At 42.2% G+C, this 22,080-nt stretch overlaps 1 protein-coding gene across 2 annotated transcripts; it reads left to right on the top strand.

The window, feature by feature from the left end:
• Positions 1-1,730: 1,730 nt before the first annotated feature.
• Positions 1,731-21,924, top strand: ints6 (integrator complex subunit 6). 2 transcript variants are annotated; one of them, XM_071922205.2, is made up of 18 exons: positions 1,731-2,153; positions 2,292-2,369; positions 2,939-3,088; positions 7,423-7,512; positions 8,927-9,110; positions 11,355-11,480; positions 12,036-12,187; positions 12,969-13,121; positions 14,465-14,597; positions 15,499-15,593; positions 15,700-15,810; positions 15,983-16,201; positions 16,787-16,913; positions 17,073-17,215; positions 17,856-18,039; positions 18,475-18,834; positions 19,493-19,586; positions 19,967-21,924. In XM_071922205.2, exons 1-18 carry the CDS (start codon positions 2,043-2,045, stop codon positions 20,058-20,060), a joined length of 2,604 nt encoding a protein of 867 aa, XP_071778306.1. In that variant the 5' UTR covers positions 1,731-2,042; the 3' UTR covers positions 20,061-21,924. The 2 variants fall into 2 exon arrangements, with proteins under 2 accessions (XP_071778306.1, XP_078142216.1); XM_078286090.1 differs by lacking the exons at positions 1,731-2,153; positions 2,292-2,369; positions 2,939-3,088 and adding an exon at positions 5,913-5,943.
• Positions 21,925-22,080: the final 156 nt, after the last annotated feature.

The following is a 22,080-nucleotide window of genomic DNA, read 5'->3' as shown; positions in this document are numbered from 1 at the left end:
TAGCAGTAGACAATTAGAAAATAAGCAGTAGACAAGTAGAAAATTTGTAAAAAAAAATAAAATAAAAAACAAAACGACAAAAACAAACAAAATCAATATATATGCAATATATAACAAGTGAGAGGCAAATGAGGACATGAAAAAAAAAAAAACAATATGTGAAATTACAGCATATAGGATGTGAAAAATGCTTGTATTCACATTCTTCAGTTAGCCTACATGCTTTGTGAAAGAAACCAAGAAAATATAATTTCTGTTGCGATCACATTGGAGATCAAACCAACAAATTATTTTTCAGCAAATGACAAATACAAAGATATGACAACTGTCTCTAATGTTTGTTTACAATTCACAAAGTGATGTACACACTCTCACTGCATACAATATAATTCATTGGGTCAGCAGGCTCTATAATGTCTATATAATGTCAAAATTTGTGGTCAACAATTTTGCGCCCATAATCCTCTTTACAGCGCCACCCTCAACATACTTTATTTTGAAAAACGTGTCAGTGACAAAGCGGAAATAATGTAGTGGACTGTTGTGTCTTGCTCAAGGGAAGTCTGTCAAATAGAGGCAGATAGGCTACTCTTCCTCCTCTAATGCAAGAGCCAGCCGCCGGATGTTTTCCTCCTATTTTTGCGGAAGTGATGATATTTTCCAAGTATCTACATTATGTAAATTGTGTTGCTCAATCTCTTATATTCGGTTTAGTGTCATGTGGGATAAATCTCGAGCTAATGTGGACTCTAATGCCAGGGAGAGTGTAGCTATTTGGCGATTAATTGAAATTCTAAGCTTTTAAAGGTTATGAAACTACCAAGAGTAGGTCCCTTTCATGAATGAAGATAATTTTTATCTAAATCGTTCCCAGCCCTGCCAAAACTGCATGGGTACCCAAATTAGAGGCAAGGTTAATGGAAGCCAGCCTTCTAACTGTTTTTATTATAACAATCACCAGAATCCTCCCTGAATGCGTTATTTTTTAAATTTTCTGTTTAACAAAGTGGATGGTTTCATCCACAGGAAAAAAGACAAATAGTGCATTGCAAAATCTTACAGAGCTGCAGGGTGTGTGTGTGTGTGTGCGTGTGTGTGTGAGTGCGCGCGCGCATGTGTGCGATCAATCCTTTGCAGTGATTATTAAACCTATTTCCCTTCAGATCTTTTCGTAGAATGGGCTGTGTTTAATAGTTCATTACATGAAAATAAAGTGCCATATGTGAACGAGTAGTTTCAGTGTCTCTGACTGCATTATTAGATTGCAGTGTTATTGTTTTGGGTATATCTTCGCCTTCAGTTTTCTCCATAGTCTTCAAGGGCTGTCTTTCACAGTAGCCCACGCCCGTGCATAAGATGAACTGAGTGTTGATTATGTAATCATTTCACATGGCAGACATTGCTCTATTCCTCGGCAACATTTGCTTGTAAATCACAGCCTCGCTCTGGTAAAGAATGTGTGGCCACATATGTTATATTCTTCAACACATAATGCATGTTGTTGAGAATATTTTTCCTTGCATTCCAGCTTCCGATGCAAGCATGCGCACAAGAGCCTTATGGCTTTGTCCTTATTTGGATATGGTAATTAGGCCCTTCAAACAGCCAATGAGTGACCGAGTGAGTATGCATGTGACGCTGAAAGACCGCTTGGGAGGCGGGGTCAAGCGCGTAGCTTAGGTTAAAACCAGTGGACAAGACACAGCGCATTCAGTGTAGGGAGAAGCAGGGACTCACTGTGAGGGGGAACTTTGTTTCTATGAAACTTAGGAATATTTGCAAAATATTGTAAAAATTATCAAAATCCCTCGTAAATCAATAACCTGCCCCTAGGGTTTGAGGTTTTTAGTTTAGTTTACCTGGAAAGGGCTTCTACACTCACTATTCTTACACTTTTTTGAAAGAATGTGTGAGACAGACAGTTAGCCAGCTAGCTAGCTAGCTGAGAGCTGATACAGGCGGCAGGAGAACAAAAGATTTTTTTGCGTTTTGGCCGGTTGCACTGACACCAAGTCCATGCAGAACGTGTCATCACCATCACAATGCCCGTTTTACTTTTTCTGATAGACACGTCCGCTTCAATGAACCAGCGCACCCATCTGGGCACTACCTATCTGGACATAGCAAAAGGCGCTGTTGAGACTTTTATGAAGGTACTGTAACCACGGGACAAATTAATATTGGGAGATCCCAAGCGGGATTGCGGTTCAGATCAGCATTGTACTGTTGCAAGCTCGCCTGTCAAACATGATCTCTCGATAACCGTAAATAATTCTCTACTATTTCCACAGCTCAGAGGGAGAGATCCGGCGAGCCGAGGGGACCGGTATATGTTGGTAAATTTTGAGGACGTTCCGCTCGGAATAAAGGTAGAGTTTATTTTCGGGTCATGTCCAGCTTTACATTGCGCAGATAGACTGTCCTTCCATCGCTCCACCACGTTGTGATCACTACATCAATTGTGTAGAGAAAATCTTCAGGAGGAGCTTTCATACCCCTTTTAAAACATGGCCGACATTTTGTTTCAATGTGAGCAGCAAGGAACTCTGGGTGTTATTTATACAGCGAGGTGATGTCTGGGGGGAGAAGGGGGGTGACTGACTAGCCTACTTTACTTGTTTAGACCAAATTGCCACTTAGTCACCGCACTCACTGCGACTTTGCCACTTTGTAATTTATGATCCCAGGCCAGTCGCACTGGGCTGATAGGGAAGGATCACGGGCTTGGCTGCACTGCTGTCAAATTGTTGACTTGGGCAAATGGAGAGGAAACGACCTATATAGATGTTTATCAATTCATAATCATAATAAAATCATATAAGTTAAATATTGACCTCTAGGGAAGCTGTCTGGTTTTTGCTCCAATAGGTGCAGGGTAGTTATTTATTTGTATTAATGTTGTTATTAACCAAACCTCTTGTTTTTGTTCTTTCCTAAGGCTGGATGGAAAGAGAGCCACGCCACATTCATGACAGAGTTGAGGAACCTCCAAGCAACTGGACTCACATCTATTGGCCAGTCCTTGAGGACCGCTTTTGATTTACTCAATCTCAATAGATTAGTGACTGGGATAGACAACTATGGACAGGTATGTGGTGCTGGAGAGGCAGAGAGGAAACTAGGGTGACAAAAGTTCCATGACAAGCTATATACCCCCACAGATTGCCCCCTTCCCCTGTCCCCAGTCTTTCAAGCATCAAACACCTGCACACTGTGTCCCCACACACTCCTTCAGAGTCATGTGCTCATGACACAAACCATGACAGCCATAATGCAAAACATGGAATAACTGCTGTTTTCACATGTCAGTAGCTGTTATTGATCTCAGCATTGATTTGATTACTTTTCTTTTTTTTTAGCTGTAGCAGAAGTGTCAGAAATCCAAACTATTTTCATGCTAAAATTATAGGCTATCAAAGGTGAAGGTGATCCGTCAAGACCTACCAATGCATGATTTAGCATTTTACTCAGTAGAAGGATCTCTTAAATAGAAAATCCTCCATGTGGTGATAAACGGTCAATGCAGTCTGCTGGCTGATAGTGTGCATATAGATATAGCATCTAGCTTGCCAGGGGAATCATCTTTATTGCGTGATTTGTTTTTGAATTCCAACAAAAGGTGTAAAACTTATTCACTTGCCTTCTGCGAAAAGACATAGTTTTTGACCTTAGGGGGATGCCTATTTTGTTACTAGTTAAACTTTGATACAAATGCAAGTATTTCTCCTGTCTGAGACACCGGCGAGCATAGGGAGTTGGCTCTGATGAAAGGCTTTAAAATCAGCAAATCATTCTGTTCACGAGATCATGAATGGTCAGACACTCAAGGGAAGGGTTTACTGTGCGATATTCATAGAGCAAGTTAAGGAAATAAAAACATGCGACTGTTAGGTCTGCAATCACACCAGATTTTTAATGTTATTTTCTATGCGAACAACAGAAGTAAAGCGAAAAAGAAAAAATACACTGCAAGTCTGAACTCGTGTTTAGTGTTCTGGCGTGCGTGCTAGTCCCATGCAGTGAGGTGTTTCTATCTACTAAGCATGACTAAGTCTCCGATCCTCATGCTAGTTAGCTTTATGTTTCACAAAACGGCTTTATTTACACTTTTGGCAGTTTTCTTTTTTTTTACACCATTTTAGCTTCTCTCGGTGAGTTTGTTGTTTCTGGAAATTAGATGATGATAAGCCACTTAGATGGACTTTAAGGTGAGATTCTGTTTACCTGGGGCTCTCTTCCATTCAGTGATTCACACACTTAGCTTACCATTAAATACTGTGTGGGAGCCTATATAAGCGTTGCAGTCGCAGCCCGGGCCACTGTATGCCCATGATTAATGTAAGGTATTTAGAACTCTGTACTCCATACCCGGTTTCATTGCCAGGTGTGTGTGTGTGTGCGCTTGTTTTGATATTGAGTCAGGACGTCTATTTTCCAGTGAGAAGCTAAGCATGGAGGTAAGTTGGGGGAGGTTGAGTGGATTAATGAATGTTTAACCAGCATTTCCTGAGAAACAAGGGGGAGATCTCTGCCATCAAGGGTAATGCATACATACAGCATAAATAATGCATGTCAGACACTCTTAGGGAGTTTGAATGGCAAATACCACCCTGTCAGGCAGGCAGATGTAAGCATCACTCATAAAGGGCACATGCCTAGGTCAAGATGACTTAGTCCTGCACTGCTGTCTATTCAAGAAGCTGTTGTAGATGGGCCAGTGTTTTAGTTGAAAGGCTAATGTCTGGGAGCCTTTACCTAACCTCTACACCTAATGACAGTTTGATTTTGTGATCAGTCCTCTTTCCTGTGCTTTTTCAAAATTGATGGTAGATTTATTTTTGGAATAGAAGGTGGATATCCCCGACCTTGACCTGGTAGATAATGTTAGCAGGCGGTCATTTATGGTGTCCAGCATAGGATTTTTCGCTTAATATATCCTTGACAAATGAATTGTGATGCAGACTATCTGTATTCCACTCTACACCTCGTGAGCTGCTTTCTGTTGGCATATTTCATTTTGTCTTCCGCTGGTATTTTTGATGCGTAACTTAACCAGTCAGCTAGAAGGGATTTCTAAAGGGAAGTGGAGCATGGGGACTTCCATGTAAGACCAAATTATTGTACAAAGCAGATTTCTTTGGGTTAACTGTGAGAGATCAACTGTCACTTTTTATATTAACATTTGGATGTTTTTATCCAAATAACAGTATACTGAGAAAGCCCTAGATACAACATCTTTAATCACTATCTGCACTCATTTGTTTTACTCAGGGTATTGAGTGCAGATGTTGGTCAGAACCCATTTTCCTCCAGAAGAAGTTTCCTTGCCCCTCCTCCTCCTCTGAACAAAATACAGAATTATCTTCAAATTCTGTGCCAGTTCAAGTTTGCATTAGTCACCTTTGAGGTGCACAGTCAGAATCTGACAAAGACGGCTCTGACTGCTCTGATTACTACAGACACATAGATGTGTTTAGTCTTCTCTTCTGTTTTCCAATTTCTGTTTGCATCAACCGGTTGGAAATCAAAGGCACACCGAAGTGACACAGTAACTGAATATTTAACTTAACCGCAAGTAATTTGGTTGTGCAAACGTTCAAGAGGCATTTCATGTGAAATGTCTCGTTTCATAAGTTGATATTCTGTCTGCCTTACTGTCCCATGTAATTTATTGGGAAAATGTAGTTTGATTTTTATATATTTTCTTCCTCCTCATATTCCCAAGTGTAAAAGGTATAGAAATTCAGTGGGATAGAGAGAGCTAGAGAGGGAATAGAGAGTGGGTTGTGCATGTGTGGGGAGTTAATATTGCCCTGGAGTGTTTTTCTCTACAGTGATAAAGAGCCCTCCAGGTTGCCAGGCGTCTGAGACGACTCTCCCTAGAGAGATGATGAGGGGGGTGGAGGTAGAGAGGGAGGCAGAGAGGAGGGAACCAGCCAGTGGGTAATCCTGACACTGATCACATTTTCATTAGGGATGCAATGAAAGGCCGTCAAAACCAGAATACAGGAAAGGGTGAGGCAGAAAAATGTGCCTGCTGATGGGGGATAGTCGGTCGCAAATGAACATGGCAGCCGGGGGGATAGACAGGGCCCCATTGGATCTCTATCAGTCTATCATTGTGTTAGCAGACCTGGAATCTTGCCAATTTCAGATGGACCCAGCTACAGCTGACTGTATAGACAGATCTACCTATAGGAATACACTGACCTGCCAGGCTAGAGACAAGTCTACACGACCACAGCTGGCCAGTCAATTATGTTGTTCTGTATCGCCAATATGGACTGATGCTTTGTCCCAAAATCAAATTTGACCAGATGCATTTGGCATAGTTTGGGAATTGGCTCAAGGCCCTTTATGAGCAACACCTGATAATATGACCACAGTATAAGCCAAGTTAGCTGGCCTGCCAGTGAAAGACAGTGATGTAATCATTACTAGTCTGGCGAGTTGGCCTCATCACTGGTATTACAGCTCATTAGCATGCTAAGACGGTATCCAATATCATAAGGGGATTTTGGGGAGGGAAAAAAGTGCTAGGTTGTCATGGATACCCATGGTGGGTATTGGTAGTACCCTGGTCTGTTTACTCCGGTCTGTTTATGTAACTGGACAAATCTATCATTCAGCAAAAACCACAGCCTACGGGGCGAAGCCCAAACTGAGTGGGCCCACATCCATTAATAATTGCGCTGCTGTCAGGGTTGAGAGGTGCACCGGGGCAAGGCGGCCCTTTTTGAGGCCTCAGTATGGGAACGGCTTTGCAGAGAAGTTTAGGGTACTGTCTCTTCGCTCACTGTACTCCTCGCGCTACATTAAGGTTTATACTGTTAACTCACTAAGTTATTCAGTGAGCTTAGAAATCCCCTCAGAGGGCCACAGGGCTAATACATGGTGATGAATGCAGTACAGTTAGGGTTTCATTATATCAGTATGAAGTGCTGATGTCATGAAATATTGTTCGGTCTAGGAGGGGAGAGGTTTCATAGATCCTTCAAGTAATGTACCCTGCCAGTGTGGAGAATAAGGAGTGAGAGGACACTGCAGATACACACACACACACAATCTTTGTTATTGTCGGAGAGGTGTTGGTGTAGTCTGCACCCTCCCTACAGACTATAGTGTTTCTATTTATTATTAGGTTAAGGATCTCTCTCACACCTTGTAAGTCATATATAATTATCCTTTATCTACTCTTGTTATTTTTGCCTCAGACTTTCAAGAGGCATAAATATGAGGTTGCTAATGTCAGTATGAATTTTGCACTTTGGTTCTCATATGAGTGCACCGTCTACATTGTCGTCTTTCTATGTCTTTTTTCTATTTGACACATTGGTTTACCTACTACTGTGGTTTCGTTTGAACTTTTGCAGAGATGAATTGTGAATATGTTCAGTGCAGCATGCCCCTTTGTCTTTACAGGGCAGGAATCCCTTCTTCCTCGAACCTGCTATCATAATCGCCATCACCGACGGCAACAAGCTGACCAGTAGCGGCGGAGTCCAAGACGAGGTCAGCCATAATCTCCATAAAGACGAGGGTCCCAGCCAATCAGGAGTGCTTCCTGGTTGGTCGGTTGACAGCTCTGGATCCTGTCTGATCATATACAAATGCAGACAATGTTCACTTTAACACAAGCATCCATTACTTCATCGTCCCTGTCCTAATATTTATCTTTGCGCATTATGGAGGCTAAAACTATATTCACAGAGTCATTTTAGGCCCACCGTTATAAAGACGACTAATGGTTAAGGTTAGAATCATCCCGTGTGTATATGGAGACAATCCCACCAGATTGTCCACCTTCAGCATCATATCTCACTGTTTGCTACCACTAACTTAAATATCCCAGTCATTAAACGGTGATGAAAATTGTAATGCTGGTCACTTTTAGTTGAAGGCGTGAAGCAGGGAAATTAAGATATGCAAGTTAGTACAACTACAAAAGTTACCCAGGTAGCAGCAGAGAAAACATGCAGTGTTGCCTTTTGTAACGGCTGCAAACATGCTGAATCCTCAATAGCTTGCTAGTCTACTTATGGTTATACTCCCTGTGAAACGGTAGCTCCATCCGACTTTGAATATAAATCCTTACTATTTCTATCTACTACACCTTCTAGATTGTCACATCCGCTACCTCTGCGAACCACACAAATAGCAGACAGCTTGAGCATTGTCACTGCCCCATCCCCAAAGGATATGACCCTGAGGATGCTATTAAGCCATATAGTCATACAGCTTTATAACTTGAGGAGCATAGCTTGTGCATACCATTCACTTAACAACAAAAGCAACGTTTTTACAGCCGCAGCTTAATTCATGGTTCCTGTGATAATTCCAGGTTGGAGGCAGGACGGGTGCCTGTTAGGATTGGGCAATCACCAGCTGTCATTTAGTGGGAAAGGTTGACCTCAATTGCAGGTCTCAAGACACAATCGTTGAAAAGTATCTGGGCTTCCTATCAAATATCGAACTAGTTTGATTTTATGAGAAAATCAGTGTCAAGTCTGTCTGAGGAACACTGTAATATAAAGAAGCCTGATATTTAAAAGTGAGATGCAACATCACTATGAAATCTTTTTATAATACTTTATTTTGCAATAGGCAAAATAAAGTTTCAAGTTTCACCTGATAATATCAGGTGAAACTTCTTAATACCCTCCCTTGGTAGGAAATTTGTATCAAATGTGCCAGTCCTAAAGTCTTTATTTAACTACACACTTGCACCTCCTCCAACATCATTGTTCATTCTAGTTTGCTCACCCATTACATAGTTCAAACTTTCCAGTGACTCATATACTAAGGCTATACTTTACAACAACAATCAATTCAGATGTGAGGTCGCTAGTTATCTCATACATATTTGTGCTATCATTTACACACAGTCTTCTGTCGCTCTCCTCCTGTCCCCCTCTCCACCCTCCAGCTGCATCTGCCTCTCACCACCCCCCTGCCAGGCAGCGAGCTGACCAAGGAGCCCTTCCGCTGGGACCAGCGCCTGTTCTCCCTGGTGCTGCGCATCTCCGGCCACGCTTCAGTGGAGCCCGAACCTCTGGGGGGCGTCCCGCCTGACGATTCAGCCATCACCCCCATGTGTGAGGTCACCGGAGGTAGGCTGGTGGGGGAGAGATGGTCGAGGAGGGGGGAACAAAAACAGTGGGAGGAAAGGAGTTCAGGGGAGGCTGAATGAGTACACAGTTGCTTTGTTAAGTTAGTGTATGTGTTTGTAGAGGAGTTTCTTAAATACAGTAGATTTAATTTAGATGTTGGAATCATCATTCAGTATCCTTTTAGTTCATTTAGTATCTCCAAAACAAAGAGGACCATTTTCATATAATTTTTGCATCCATATAGTTAAGTTACCTGTTATCCTCTAAAAAGTACCACAATGTGTTTTATTTTATACTGTCAATCATTTGTAAGTAGATGTCATTTAATTCAAATGGTGTATATCTCATTTTGGGACAAAACTTTACATGCCGTAGACATATCCTTGTTTGGAGCAGCATAAGCCTTTTTTCCACAGCAGAGCTAAGTGGAACTTGCCGGGGCAAGCTCAAAGTATTTATAACACCAGATCAAAATAGCTATTTGTTAAATGGATGCCATAGCCTAGCTGATGAATCATCTCTGTCAATACAAAGAAAAAGAATAATAGGAATGTTTTTGTGGGGAAGGTTTAGTGATATAAATAAGAGTGCTTTGGCCAGCTGTTTTTGACTTTCTTTATCCAGGGAAAGCCACAAGCTTTTTCAACACTTCCCTGCTTAACATTCATACAGTTACATGTATTCACATTTCTACTGCTGACCAATGGGAGCTTTCTAGTACAGCCCCAGGGTTCTAGTTTTAACCACTGGGCTACTCCACTGGAGCAGTTGGGGGTTAAGTGCCTTGCTCAAGGGCACCTCAGTAGTAATTGTTGAGTATGGGTAGAACGCCCAGATTTTCCCAGCCGGTCAGGGATTCGAACTGTCGACCTCCCGCTCACAAGTTCCCCTCTCTAAACTTTCAGCTCTGTATTGAAAGCCAGTTTAATGATTTCCAATCTGTAATTCCCCAGGCTGTAGAATAAGCCCGGCTGCCTACCTATCAGTGTTAAAGAACATCCACTCAGAAGTAGGCGTTTATCCCTGCTGCCTCCAGTCCACATACTGCCTGGCTTGGGAAGTGGCTGGAGTAGGAATAGACTAGAATGATGCTGATGGCAGGTTAAGATTAAAACACACACAGACGCACAGAGACAGAGCCAACCAAGGCTTTCTGTAGCAGTCAGTGGTGCTGAATGCAGAACATGACACAGCTCCATTGACAATGACAGGCAGTCCATATGCTGCCTTTCCATTACTGCTGATGGCAGAGTAGACACAATGCCACAGGCTATTGAAACGTGTGTGAGGGAATGGGTGCAAAACAAGGTCACTAGAGGTGAAGTGTGAGGCAATAAATGGCGCAGGCCTGATGTGTGAAGTTGCCATGTCAGTTGTAGCGAACTACAGCACGCCTGATACGTGTTCTGTACTTATGTGACTATTACTACTGACTGTTTAACTGTTTGAAATTGTGAGTTTTGGTATGATGCACGAAGCATCACATTAGTTCAGGCAGGATATGCAAGTCATGCGTCCCACATCAGCTGATTGCCAGCTGATCCAAACAAACACCAATCACTTTGGGTACTTCAAACAAGGCGGCCCATTTAAGCTGTCAGCTCCTCATTCATCCCTGTGGTTCCTATCTGCCACACACTGCCGTTGACTGGCTGTGCTGCTTTCTCCCTCCACCACCCCAGCCTCCTCCTGTCTGCTTCCTTACTAATCAATATACTTGCAATGGTGTGTTTCTGTAGTCTCTTGAAATCATGTATATTTCAGATCTCAATTATATGTGTCTGCTGGGTTCTGTTCTGTTTACTCCTGGGGGGGTTGATTGCGCTCCCTGCTGAATTTTTAGCGTGCTGCTTGTATTCATACAGGGAGAGCCTGTACCACCAGATACAACTGTATAACTATTCATACAGTGGTTTTAACTTCATGACGAGAGTGGTCCTGACTGAAATAAGCTTAAGCACTTTTAGAATATTTGATGTACTTTTCAAGTACATTTGATGCAGTGCACTGAGTGTCTCTGTTTGCATGGATATAACATCCATAAAAGACTGAAATCCACTGTACCTACTGTCAGGCACTACACTGTTTTAATGTCCACTAAGGGTACTATACATTCATACACTTGTCACATGCTTTGCCTTTGGAATATAGGAAATGTATACTAATATCACGATGGCTGATTGGGACGTGGTCTTTTTATATTCACATTTCTAACCCAACGCCTGTCTGTATGCCTCGTTGCAGGGCGTTCCTACAGTGTGTTCTCTCAGCGCATGTTAAACCAGTGTCTGGAGTCTCTGGTGCAGAAGATCCAGAGTGGGGTGGTAATCAACTTTGAGAAGACGGGGCCTGACCCCCCTCCACTAGAAGGTAAGAGACACCTCTACTGTTGTTTTGTTTTTGTTTGGTTTTAAAGGAATTAATTACTGACTTTATTTCTAAAGACCCCTTTGGCAACTGGCACACTGCAGCACAGCATCTGTTTGATTAGTGGAGGACCCCTTTGCTCTCTCCCACTCACCTTTTTTTTATTTTTTTATTTTTTTTATCCTCACTGAGCTTTTCCTTGCTGCTGTGCACAAACAACTAGTCGATATTGCTGTTGAAATCCCCGCCTACGTATTGTAACACTGTCTCTACACTGTTGCTAATTGTCGAAGTCATTTGAATTTCCCTGCTGGTTAGCTAATTTGATTTGATTTTCAAAAAGAACAGAAATGGTTAAGCTTGAATTCCTGTGATTAAGCCTGATAAATCAAGATATATCTTTGGTTATGTGGTAAGTAATGTGATACAGTCTGGTGTTTGACTTTCTACCTAGCTGTTTAACATGTCACAAACAACTTCTTGTCTTTAACGGGTGATGTTGTTTTAGCTTTGAAGTCAGTCTCATCCTCCTCTGTCTCTCTTTATGTGCCTGTTCAGATGCCCCAGCTGAGGTGGTGAAGCCTGGTCCCCAGCCTTGGCACTGCTGTCACAAGCTCATCTACGTACGGCCCAACCCTAAAACCGGTGTGCCCATAGGACACTGGCCAATCCCGGAGGCCTTCTGGCCAGACCAGAACTCCCCCACACTGGTATGTAACACGTCATAGAATGGATACAAGAAAATGTTCATATAGTTTGACGATATACCTTTCATAATGCCTTTTAATGCCTATGTTACATTTTTGCATCTACATTTGGCCATTTAGCTGACACTCTTATCCAAGACTTAACACTGAGTGCAACAGTAGAAGAATCTTACATTCCTAGATTACAAGCAACAAATAGTAAGGAGTGCAAGCCTCGGCAGTATATGTAACAAGTATTTGTGTCCCTAGACTGTCCATATATAATAAAATATTAAAGAAATAAGAGCCAGGTAAAAAAAGATATTTTTTTTTGTTTATTTTTTGTCGCCATAACAAAAGTTATAACTAATGACTTAATGATGATGACTGTAAAGATTTGGTTTCATGAAACTTAAATGATCCCCCTGGGGAAGTTAGGCCATTGCAGCAGCAGAGAATAGGATGTAGACAATAATAAGACAAATGGGGAGCACTGAAGATAATAAAACATAATTGCAAGAGCCAAACATATTGGAAACAATACAGCAAATAAAGGTACAGCATCTTCATGCATCGTGCATCGCGAGCTATTCACATTATCAGATGGGAGATCAAATGCAGACAGTTGTTTACAGATGGACAAATATGCATTTTATGGTATTCACATGATTAGATTTACACAGGTACCACATGTACAGAAATAAGTGCAAAATATGCAGAGCCATCACCGTGTGTAATGTCTTGTCACATGTATAACTGCCTTCTAAAATGGCATCTGCCTCCTTCTCTCCCTCTCACCCCCCAGCCCCCCCGCTCAGCCCACCCCCATGTACGGTTCTCCTGTCTGGATTCTGAGCCCATGGTGATAGACAAGGTGCCCTTTGACAAATATGAGCTGGAGCCCTCGCCGCTCACCCAGTACATTTTGGAGAGGAAGTCCCCTCACACCTGCTGGCAGGTAGGGCATGCCTGACAAATGTTAGATGAGGTCAAAACATAGCTAAATAAACCACTAAGGGATCATTAATGTCCAGGTTTCTTTTTACTATTTCGAGGGCTTGGAGCCAAAGGGGCGTAAGTGCGTTATAGTAGATTTTACAGGAGAGCCAAAACAAATTTTGATCAAACTTGGATCAGCTGCCGTTATCACATACTAAGCACAATATTTTAACTTTTTGTGTTATCAGATTGAGCATTACTATAAAAACAATACTGCTACAGTTTAAGTTGAATTATATTTGTTAACTTTTTTAAAAATGGCAAAAGAGTGAAATACGCCTTTTTGGCACAAACATTGTCCCACTACAGCCATGCAGAATATGGGCGTTTGTAAGTAAACAATTGTAAAACACATTCATTTTAATACAAATCTAGCAATTACACTTCAATCAACACTGAAATATAAAACAAGATCAGAATGAATATCTTTATCTTGAAGTAATGCTCAGCAACTTTCACCAAGGCCTTTAAAATTGTAGGCTACATGGAACATATCAAATTGATTGATACATTTTTTCTGTTAAAAACTTTTAATAAACCTTTTTAATAAACCTCTATAGACATAAGAAACTACTTTTGATTCTAAACTACGTCTTTTTTTTTCTTTTGCTAGTATAATACATTTTTGTATGTGTCCCAGGACACATCACTTATTGATGTGTCCTGGGACACATTCAAAGACCTGTAAAACTCCTCATAACACTGAGGGATAACTATCTTACTACCAGAGCTCATCTTGACCAGTTCACACTCCTAACATTATAAAATAACATTTTGAATCTATAGGCCTAAGTATTTCATGGGAATATTAACATATTTACATTCATCTAATATTGACCTAGAATATTAATTAGGATATGAATAGGATACTAAAAATGATGTGATCATGCTGCCATGCTAGCATTACTTACGTCAGCATGCATTTTGAGCTGACCTAAGTGCTGTTAGAATCCTCTACCCACAATGCTTGTTCAGTGTCAAAAGTGGGGTTTTGCTTGGTGTCAAAAGGGCGTAAGTGCAGTTACGCCCTTTTGGCAGCAAACAAAACCCTACTTTTACTGTTACGGCTTTCAGTTTTTGTTTAATTAAAACGTATGGGTCATGATTTCAGTTGTGTCCTTTTGGCACTGAAAAGATCTCACTGAGACCTTTCAATTGATATATAATACTCATATTCGCCCAAAATCGCACTTACGCCCCTTTGGCTCCAAGCCCTCAATTTCATGGTGTTGTCTTTTATATCAAGCAGCTGGTCTGTATTTTAGATCTCATTCATTTTTTCCTCTCTGTCTTTTCTTGTAGGTGTTTGTATGTAACAGTGCCAAGTACAGTGACTTGGGCCAGCCCTTTGGCTACCTGAAGGCCAGCACAGCCCTCAACTGTGTCAACCTGTTTGTCATGCCCTACAACTACCCCGTGTTGCTGCCACTTCTGGGTAAGACTTGCACTGATGCATGTGGATCCATGTCACATTTGGGATTCTCCCTTATTTTAACTTGCTCCCACTGTGCTCCTGTGATGCCATTACTCCTTTTAATCGCCCATATTTCAGAGCAATTCTCATTTATAGTGAAGTAGAATCTTTGCACCAGTCATTTGTACTTGTGAATTCCGCATAACATTATGCTCTTTGATTTGCATTTCATTTCCTCCAGGTTACTTTGTACCTTCAAACTAAAGGTGTGATATGGGCTTTGAAAATATGTGGAAAATATTGCCAATTAAATAATCAAATCCATGATGATTTGTGTTAGAAGAGCTTTAGAAAGTAGAACAATCACCAAGATGTGATCTACAGGAAAAAGTTGACTATTAGATTTATTGACTCACCTGAAAATTAAACAATTCTGTATCTCATTTTGCTCTGTTTGTATTTCTGATCATTTTACTAAAGGAAAGGAGGCCTTTCCATCTTATACAATGCACACTGAGATGAACCACACCAGTCCAACTTGGGGGTGTAAAAGATATTCAGCCTTGAAGTTGCCGTTATATGATATTCAAATATAAATTAGGCCAGCATAGCCATAAAAAAGATACAATGATGCCACCAGTAGCACAGTAGGTGCAAGCAGGGTTTTGTGTGTGCTTGTGCTCATCTGTGTGCACATTGAGGTGGGCGGTTATTGTGTTGGAAAATCTCTATTTTCAGAAATGAATGTCAGCAGTTATGGTTTTTCAGCAAAGAGGCTGGAGAGTGTGTTACCTTGCCACACCACTTCTAGAGGAAACCCTGCTGTAGAATACTATTCATTCGCTTTGTTAACACTGATGACTGCAGATGAGTCTCCTTTTCCAGTCTAGGATTAATTTTCTTTTTTACTTGCTCGTTGCAGATGACTTAATCAAAGTGCACAAGTTCAAGCCTACCATCAAATGGCGCCAGTCCTTTGAGAACTACCTGAAGACCATGCCTCCATATTACATCGGGGTCAGTGGACTTGGCATCACTGTGCATTCCTTATTTCTATAATTGTAATAACATATCAAACATTGCAAACATTACATTGGATTAATTACTGTATTATTTTCCGTAGTCCCTGAGGAAGGCTCTGAGGATCATGGGAGCGCCGAACCTACTGGCCGACAACATGGAGTACGGCCTGAGCTACAGTGTGGTCTCCTACCTCAAGAAGCTTAGCCAACAGGTTGGGCTGATATGTGGGCACATATCCCAGAAAATGTATTCTTTGTGTGTGCATATATTTGTACTTAGTGGTATGACTGTGGTATACATCAAGTAAGATACTGAATGTAACTGAATGCATTCCACTTTCACGATGCACCCAATCATACGCCTAATTTGTTCCCCATCTGCAGTCAAAAATTGAGTACGACCGCCTGATCGCCTTAATCGGTAAGAAGGTGCCACCGGAGGCAGGCATCAAGGTGCGCTGGCGGGGAGGGGGCGGTATATCCCTGGCCCAGCGCAGGGACTTCACGCAGCTGCTGCAGAGCATCACAGGAGAGGCCCCGGCCCTGCCCATGGAGCTCAACACCAAGGAGTTCCAAGGCTTTCAACTGGCGCTGCTCAACAAGGTAGGGTTGGATTGTTTCTTTTGTTTAACTTTCATTTATCCAGGGAAGGTTTGCTGAGCATGCATACCTTTTTGTTATCAACACCCAGCTTCATTCATACAATTACACACATCAACAGTGTTTTTAACTGTTGTCCACTGAGCAGCTTTTACCGGAGCAGTTGGGATTTAGATGTCTTGCTCTAGGGCAATGCATTGTTCAACTCTCTCCACAACAGATGTTGAGTGAGAGGAAAATGTTACTCAGTCACTTTCTGTCCTGGCTTTCCACCCAATGACCTTCCAGTCACAAACACACTTATCTAACCTTTAGGCTACTGTCGCTCCCGTATTGAGGTGTTTATTGAGATGTTTTGTGTAGCTTATTTCAAAGGTGCTTGGGGGCTGTGACATTTGAAAAATGGTCGGCTCTTTCAGACTATATCCACTCTGCTGTTAAGGCCGAAGTACTACAGTATTTCACCAGAAATTGACCGTCTTGCCGGGCCTGAAGGGAGACCAACCTTAAACTCACATTGCTCACTATAGCAGCATTTTGTACATGACTGAAATTTACTTTCCCTTCCTTCCCTACTCTCCTCTTTAGAGCCTGAAGCCACAGAGCTTTAGGAATCCCTATGACATCCCCCGCAGTCACCTGCTGGACCAGCTCAGTCGCATGAGGAGGAACCTGCTAAACACCAGCGTCTGTTCCCTCAGAGGACAGGACCCAGGTAGGACGCACGTGTTGCTGTGTGTGTGTGTGCGTGTGCATGCTATAGACACCCAGCAATCTCAAATGTGAATGTGAATTTATCAATTGTAAAACATTTAAGACCAAACGGTAAAATCTTTTCTTTGGTCTTGGTGCGTTCCCTCTCTCTCCTGTCCAGACCAGCTCCACAGCGTGCCAATAGCCCAGATGGGCAACTACCAGGACTTCCTCAAAGCTGCTCCCCAGCCTCTCCGAGACGCAGACCCCGAGCAGCCCAAGCGCCTGCACACGTTTGGCAACCCCTTCAAACTGGACAAGAAGGTAAGTCCCACTGCCTTGTATCACCTAACCCTAACCCTGTCCTACAGGTACAGCCCAAATAATGGAGGAACATGGAAATTCACCTAGCTTGTCAAAGGGCTAGTTTGATTGAATGCCATGTTCCTTTAACTCTTATCAGAATCCCTTTAGTCACAAAGTACCTTTACATGTGCAGGAATTTGTCCTGGTGACATTGTTGCAGAGACACACTGACCACTTTTCACAATACACACTGACACGCACGGTACCAAGGCAACAGCACCTTACATACAATGCAGAGGGACAGTGTAAGACATACTATGGACAGTACATCACATGACTCTATGCATGTGAGCTCTTTATCCATATCCACTTTCATTATTGTTAATTATTGATTATCTCTAAGATATAGAGGATCCAGTTTGTAAAAATGTAAAATTTTTAAATGGTCTCATTTTGGAACTCTTCAGGTATTCATTCACCATTCTATAGCTGTGTTCAAGCAGTGTGTTATACAGTATGATTGCAGCTGTAGAGGGAAGTGTAGTGAGTGTCCAGTAGTGCCTTGGTTCAGTGTGCACCAGTAGCACTGACCGACAGATGTGTTACACACTGTTATACACCGTCATAAATGTCTGTGTCTTTCTCACTTCACTCCCAGGGCATGATGATCGACGAGGCAGACGAGTTTGTGACCGGCCCCCAGAACAAGGGCAAGAGACCAGGGGACAGCAACAACATGCAGGGCGGAGGGCCCAAGAGACGCCGCTGCATGTCCCCTCTGCTGCGCCTGGGCAGGGCCTACACCCCCCCAGTCACACCCCCCGCCAGCCCACGACCAGCTGGTGAGATTAGCATTGAGAGTGTGACACACACAGGTGCACATACAGTATGTATACTGGCACTGTCACGGCTCAGATTGGGCTACAACCCATGCACACGCTTGCAATAATGTCTTTCATCATATAAATAATGGTTATCAGTTTCTGTTTCAAACATTGAGCTCTCCTGTATGTTGTACAGGAAAATTTAGGAAAAAAAAATTTCAGTTCTAGCACTAGCACTTCAATCTTACATGATCATTTTGTGATGACAAGAATATTAGAAGAATTCAAGCTTGTTCTGCTGATGCACTGTCTAAAATGTAAAAGTAAATAATCAAAATAAATATGCCTGTTTTCAGAAATAAGCTACCCAGCACTTAATATAGAACACCATTACCATTGTTGTGTATGGGTTTTTTTTTCATTTTATTTATTTTTTAATCTCTGACCCTGCAGATATGGAGAACGACGATGAAACATCAGAACCAGACTTGATCATCAACCACCTGGATCAGAACCACTACAGCCCAGAACGGACCTCTGACTCAGAGCCAGAGTCCTCGGACCACGAGGAGAACCACATGGGTGAGGATCCCGAGGACCACCGGCACAGGGGAGAGGAGGAGAACGGCCAACCTGGGGACGGTGAGCTGCAGCCGGGTAGTGAGGAAGGAGCAGGGAGGGTCTCGCCGGAGGACCAGCCGCCACGCTACCCATCGCCTGCGACTCTAAAGAAGCAGATTTACTGCGAGAGTCTGGAGGTCAACAACCAGCTGAGGGCACTCATCACCAAGGAGATCAGGAAACCTGGCAGACGTACGTAGCCAAAGACAGTCTGTGTTTAGAAGATGCATCAGACAATAGTAAAAAAAACGGTCTCACTTCTTTACCATAGTGATTGAGCTGGTGCATATTTTTCTCAAAAACTACTCATCGTAAAAAAGGCAAACTTAAGCTCCAGATTTTACCAATACTTTCAGCTGGGGTGTAATCTGGTCCAAATAAACCTCACATTAACAGAGGATATCTGCAACTGAAGGCTGTATCTCTCAACCTTCCATTAATGTCAATAGATTGAGAGCAGACTGGCCTGCAGTTCTTTTTCCCACAGCGGTTCATGATCACATTGGTGTTACCCAGACATAGAGGCTGAGTGAAAACTCAGCATGGAGGGATGAGATGCACTGTTGGATTGGTTTAGTTGTCTCATCTCGATCAGCATATTTGTCTGTTTTCTGTGAAGCAAGGCCAAAATTGTTTGTTATTAATAGCGTTATATGTTCAGAGCGATAGATTAACGACTTCAGCTTTTACTGTAATTCTGTTCTAAAGACAGCGTGATAGTTGTCTGATTCTGCCTTTAGTTGTGCCTCAGTTTTTGTACTTGCCTTGAAATGGAATTGGAAGTTAAAGGGACGTGTTATGTCTATAAATCCAGTCCCTCTTCCTTATCCTCCTCTTGTTGTTTGTGCAGACTACGAGAAGATCTTCCATTTCCTGAAGCAGATCCAGGGCAGTCTGGACACCCGGCTCATCTTCCTCCAGAACATCATCAAAGAGGCGGCCAGGTGCTGAGCTCAACCCTCCTCTGGCGTATTAGTTTTACCATTATTACACTGCTGTCTCAAACAAGCTGTGAAGAATACCATCTGGAGTTGTGGTTTTGAAATGAGTCACCTGTGTTTCAGTTGTAGATCCCGTATCCCTCGACTATCTTTGCCCAAGTCCTCTCTTTCAGAACTTTCCTCAAGTAAAGAGCAATGCTGTGTCCTTGGGCTTTGATAAGAAAAATGCGATACAAATAAAGTTATGAAAACACATCTGAAACAGATGTTTTTAAAGTAATTTTTCAACATTTTAGTAGCTTTCCTCAGCATCAGTTTATTTATGTATATAACGTAACATGCCGTACAGTAACGTATGTTATTGTCGTTTGTTCTCTGCACAGGTTCAAGAAGCGCGTTCTCATCGAGCAGCTGGAGAACTTTCTAGAAGAGATCCACAACAGATCCAATAACATGAACCACCTGGACACGCTCTGAGACGCGCTCATTCCCAGACAGAACTTACTCTTATGTACCCGACAACCCTCCATCCCTCTACCCTCTAACCCCTTCTACCAGGCCCCGCGGAGACGAGACAAGACGGCATCCAGCTCTCACACCATCGCTTCCTCCAGTGGACCCTCAGTCTCCTAATTGTCTCAATATCACTGATGGCTGGATTGGTTTACACATAAACTAAAGGCAGTTTTGACCCTGGATGATGCTAGTGCATTCTTCAGATATCCATTAGGGGGAGTGAAAGAGCATTTTATTGCTACAGGTGAAGATTACGGAAAGCACTTGTATATGTGTGTATGCTGGTTTATGCAATGAAATTGCTGGCCCGTGCATTTGTGTGTGGTTGCATTCCATTCCATGAAACTGTCCTCCTGCACGCGCCCTCGGTCATTCCCTGCTCTGATTCGATTTTGTTTGGCTAGGTTTAAGTGATAAGGTGGAAACTGGGACGAGCAGTGAATAATCCCTTGATCAGAGAAGCGGAGTGACGGAGGGTGTGCAGGACCTTCTGGGATGGAATACAGCACAGCCTGTACCTGTGTGTGTCGTGTCCTTATCTGTGATGGTATGATGGACCGATATCATTGTGGGAAGGGTTCAGGTTGTGTGTGGGCTTTCAACCAACTCAGGGTCAAAGCAGAATCCAGTGATGTTGTGAAGTGTCATTCATTTTTTTTTTTTTTTTTTCTTCCTCATGCTTTCCATTCACTCACTTCACTTCTCCCTTTATGCTTGGTCTTAAGTTACTTTTTTGGCATTTTGTTTTGTGGGAAGTCGGTAGTCTTGATGCACTTTTTAGTGTCCTGATTATCATTTTGTTTGACTAATGAAATTTGGTGACCGCTTTTACCACTCCACTTATAGAAAAGCACTCCACTGCTGTGTCCACAAATGGGTACAGCTTGGCTCAACTCTTGAATTTGTTAACTTATGGGGTAACTACCTGGCTCACAATGAAGATTATTCAGTAGTAAAAATTGATTTTGCCATTAACACTGAAAGTGCAAACTTTCTGTGCCCTCTGGTGGGGAAAAAAAAACTGTTCCATGATGTTCATTATGCCTGTAGATGGTATCGTTAAATAGCCTTGTGTGACTTGTCTTTAGCAATACAGGTTTTCAGCAAGACTCATACAAACAAAAATGGGAGTCCTTTTGAATGATGTGGCATGTTGCCACAAATGTTGAACTACAGGGACAATAGCTCAGGAACTGACACTAATGCATCGCGGTTAGCAATAACATTGGCACTACTTTTACCCCATATTTTTATCTTTATTTTAATCGAAAACCGTTGATATGCAATGGCAAAATGTTTTCCCCTGGAGTGTTGACGAACTGAGGTCTTGGATGCCAGCTTGTCCCATGTGCTGGTAGCTGCCAAATATTTAACCCACCCCCCAACTCCTTTTTCCACCATGAATCTCAAATCAACTCCTTGTCGCTTACCACGAATGCACTTGTGTACATTTGAGAATTCTTATTTAATGTAATTTTTAAAAATGCCTAAAACTACCTTTTTACAGAACAAATTTCAACAATCACTATATTGGTCGAGCTTGTTCACTCTTCTCAAATCTACACAAATTATTTGAGTAAGGTCCAGAGCAAGGGTTGATTTGTGATTCAGGGGGCAGCCCTCTTCCGTTCCCTCCCTCCTTGGACAGGGACCAAAATCTGCCATACTTGTCTTTGTTTGTGAAGAGGCCGCTACCAAAAGAGAGTATTTTGAATACACTGTAAAGATGTAAATAACCCTAGAGTACTATTTAAAGAGAATGTTCAGTGGAAATGGCCTTTTTGTAAGTATTTCCATGAATAAAGTTTCTATTTTACACTGTGAAGGGCCATGTAAATAAAGTGTCACATTGTTCTGTAAAGATGTGAATGTATGGATTTTTCTTCCACTGTTTTTTGCAAGCTGTCCTCTGATCACCAATGAATTATTCTTAGTGGCGGAAGAAAGGACCAAAACACCCGGAGTGTAAAAACAACATATG

The sequence above is a fragment of the Centroberyx gerrardi genome, chromosome 10 (assembly GCF_048128805.1).
Source record: "Centroberyx gerrardi isolate f3 chromosome 10, fCenGer3.hap1.cur.20231027, whole genome shotgun sequence".
Taxonomy (NCBI): Eukaryota; Metazoa; Chordata; class Actinopteri; order Beryciformes; family Berycidae; genus Centroberyx; species Centroberyx gerrardi.
This window is presented reverse-complemented; position numbering and strand designations above follow the sequence as displayed.

Coding starts and splice junctions, on each gene's coding strand:
- ints6 (XM_071922205.2), top strand. CDS start 2,043: ATGCCCGTTTTACTTTTTCTGATAGACACGTCCGCTTCAATGAACCAG. Junction 3,089..7,422: donor GGATAGACAACTATGGACAG/GTATGTGGTGCT, acceptor TTGTCTTTACAG/GGCAGGAATCCCTTCTTCCT. Junction 17,216..17,855: donor CCTTCAAACTGGACAAGAAG/GTAAGTCCCACT, acceptor CTTCACTCCCAG/GGCATGATGATCGACGAGGC.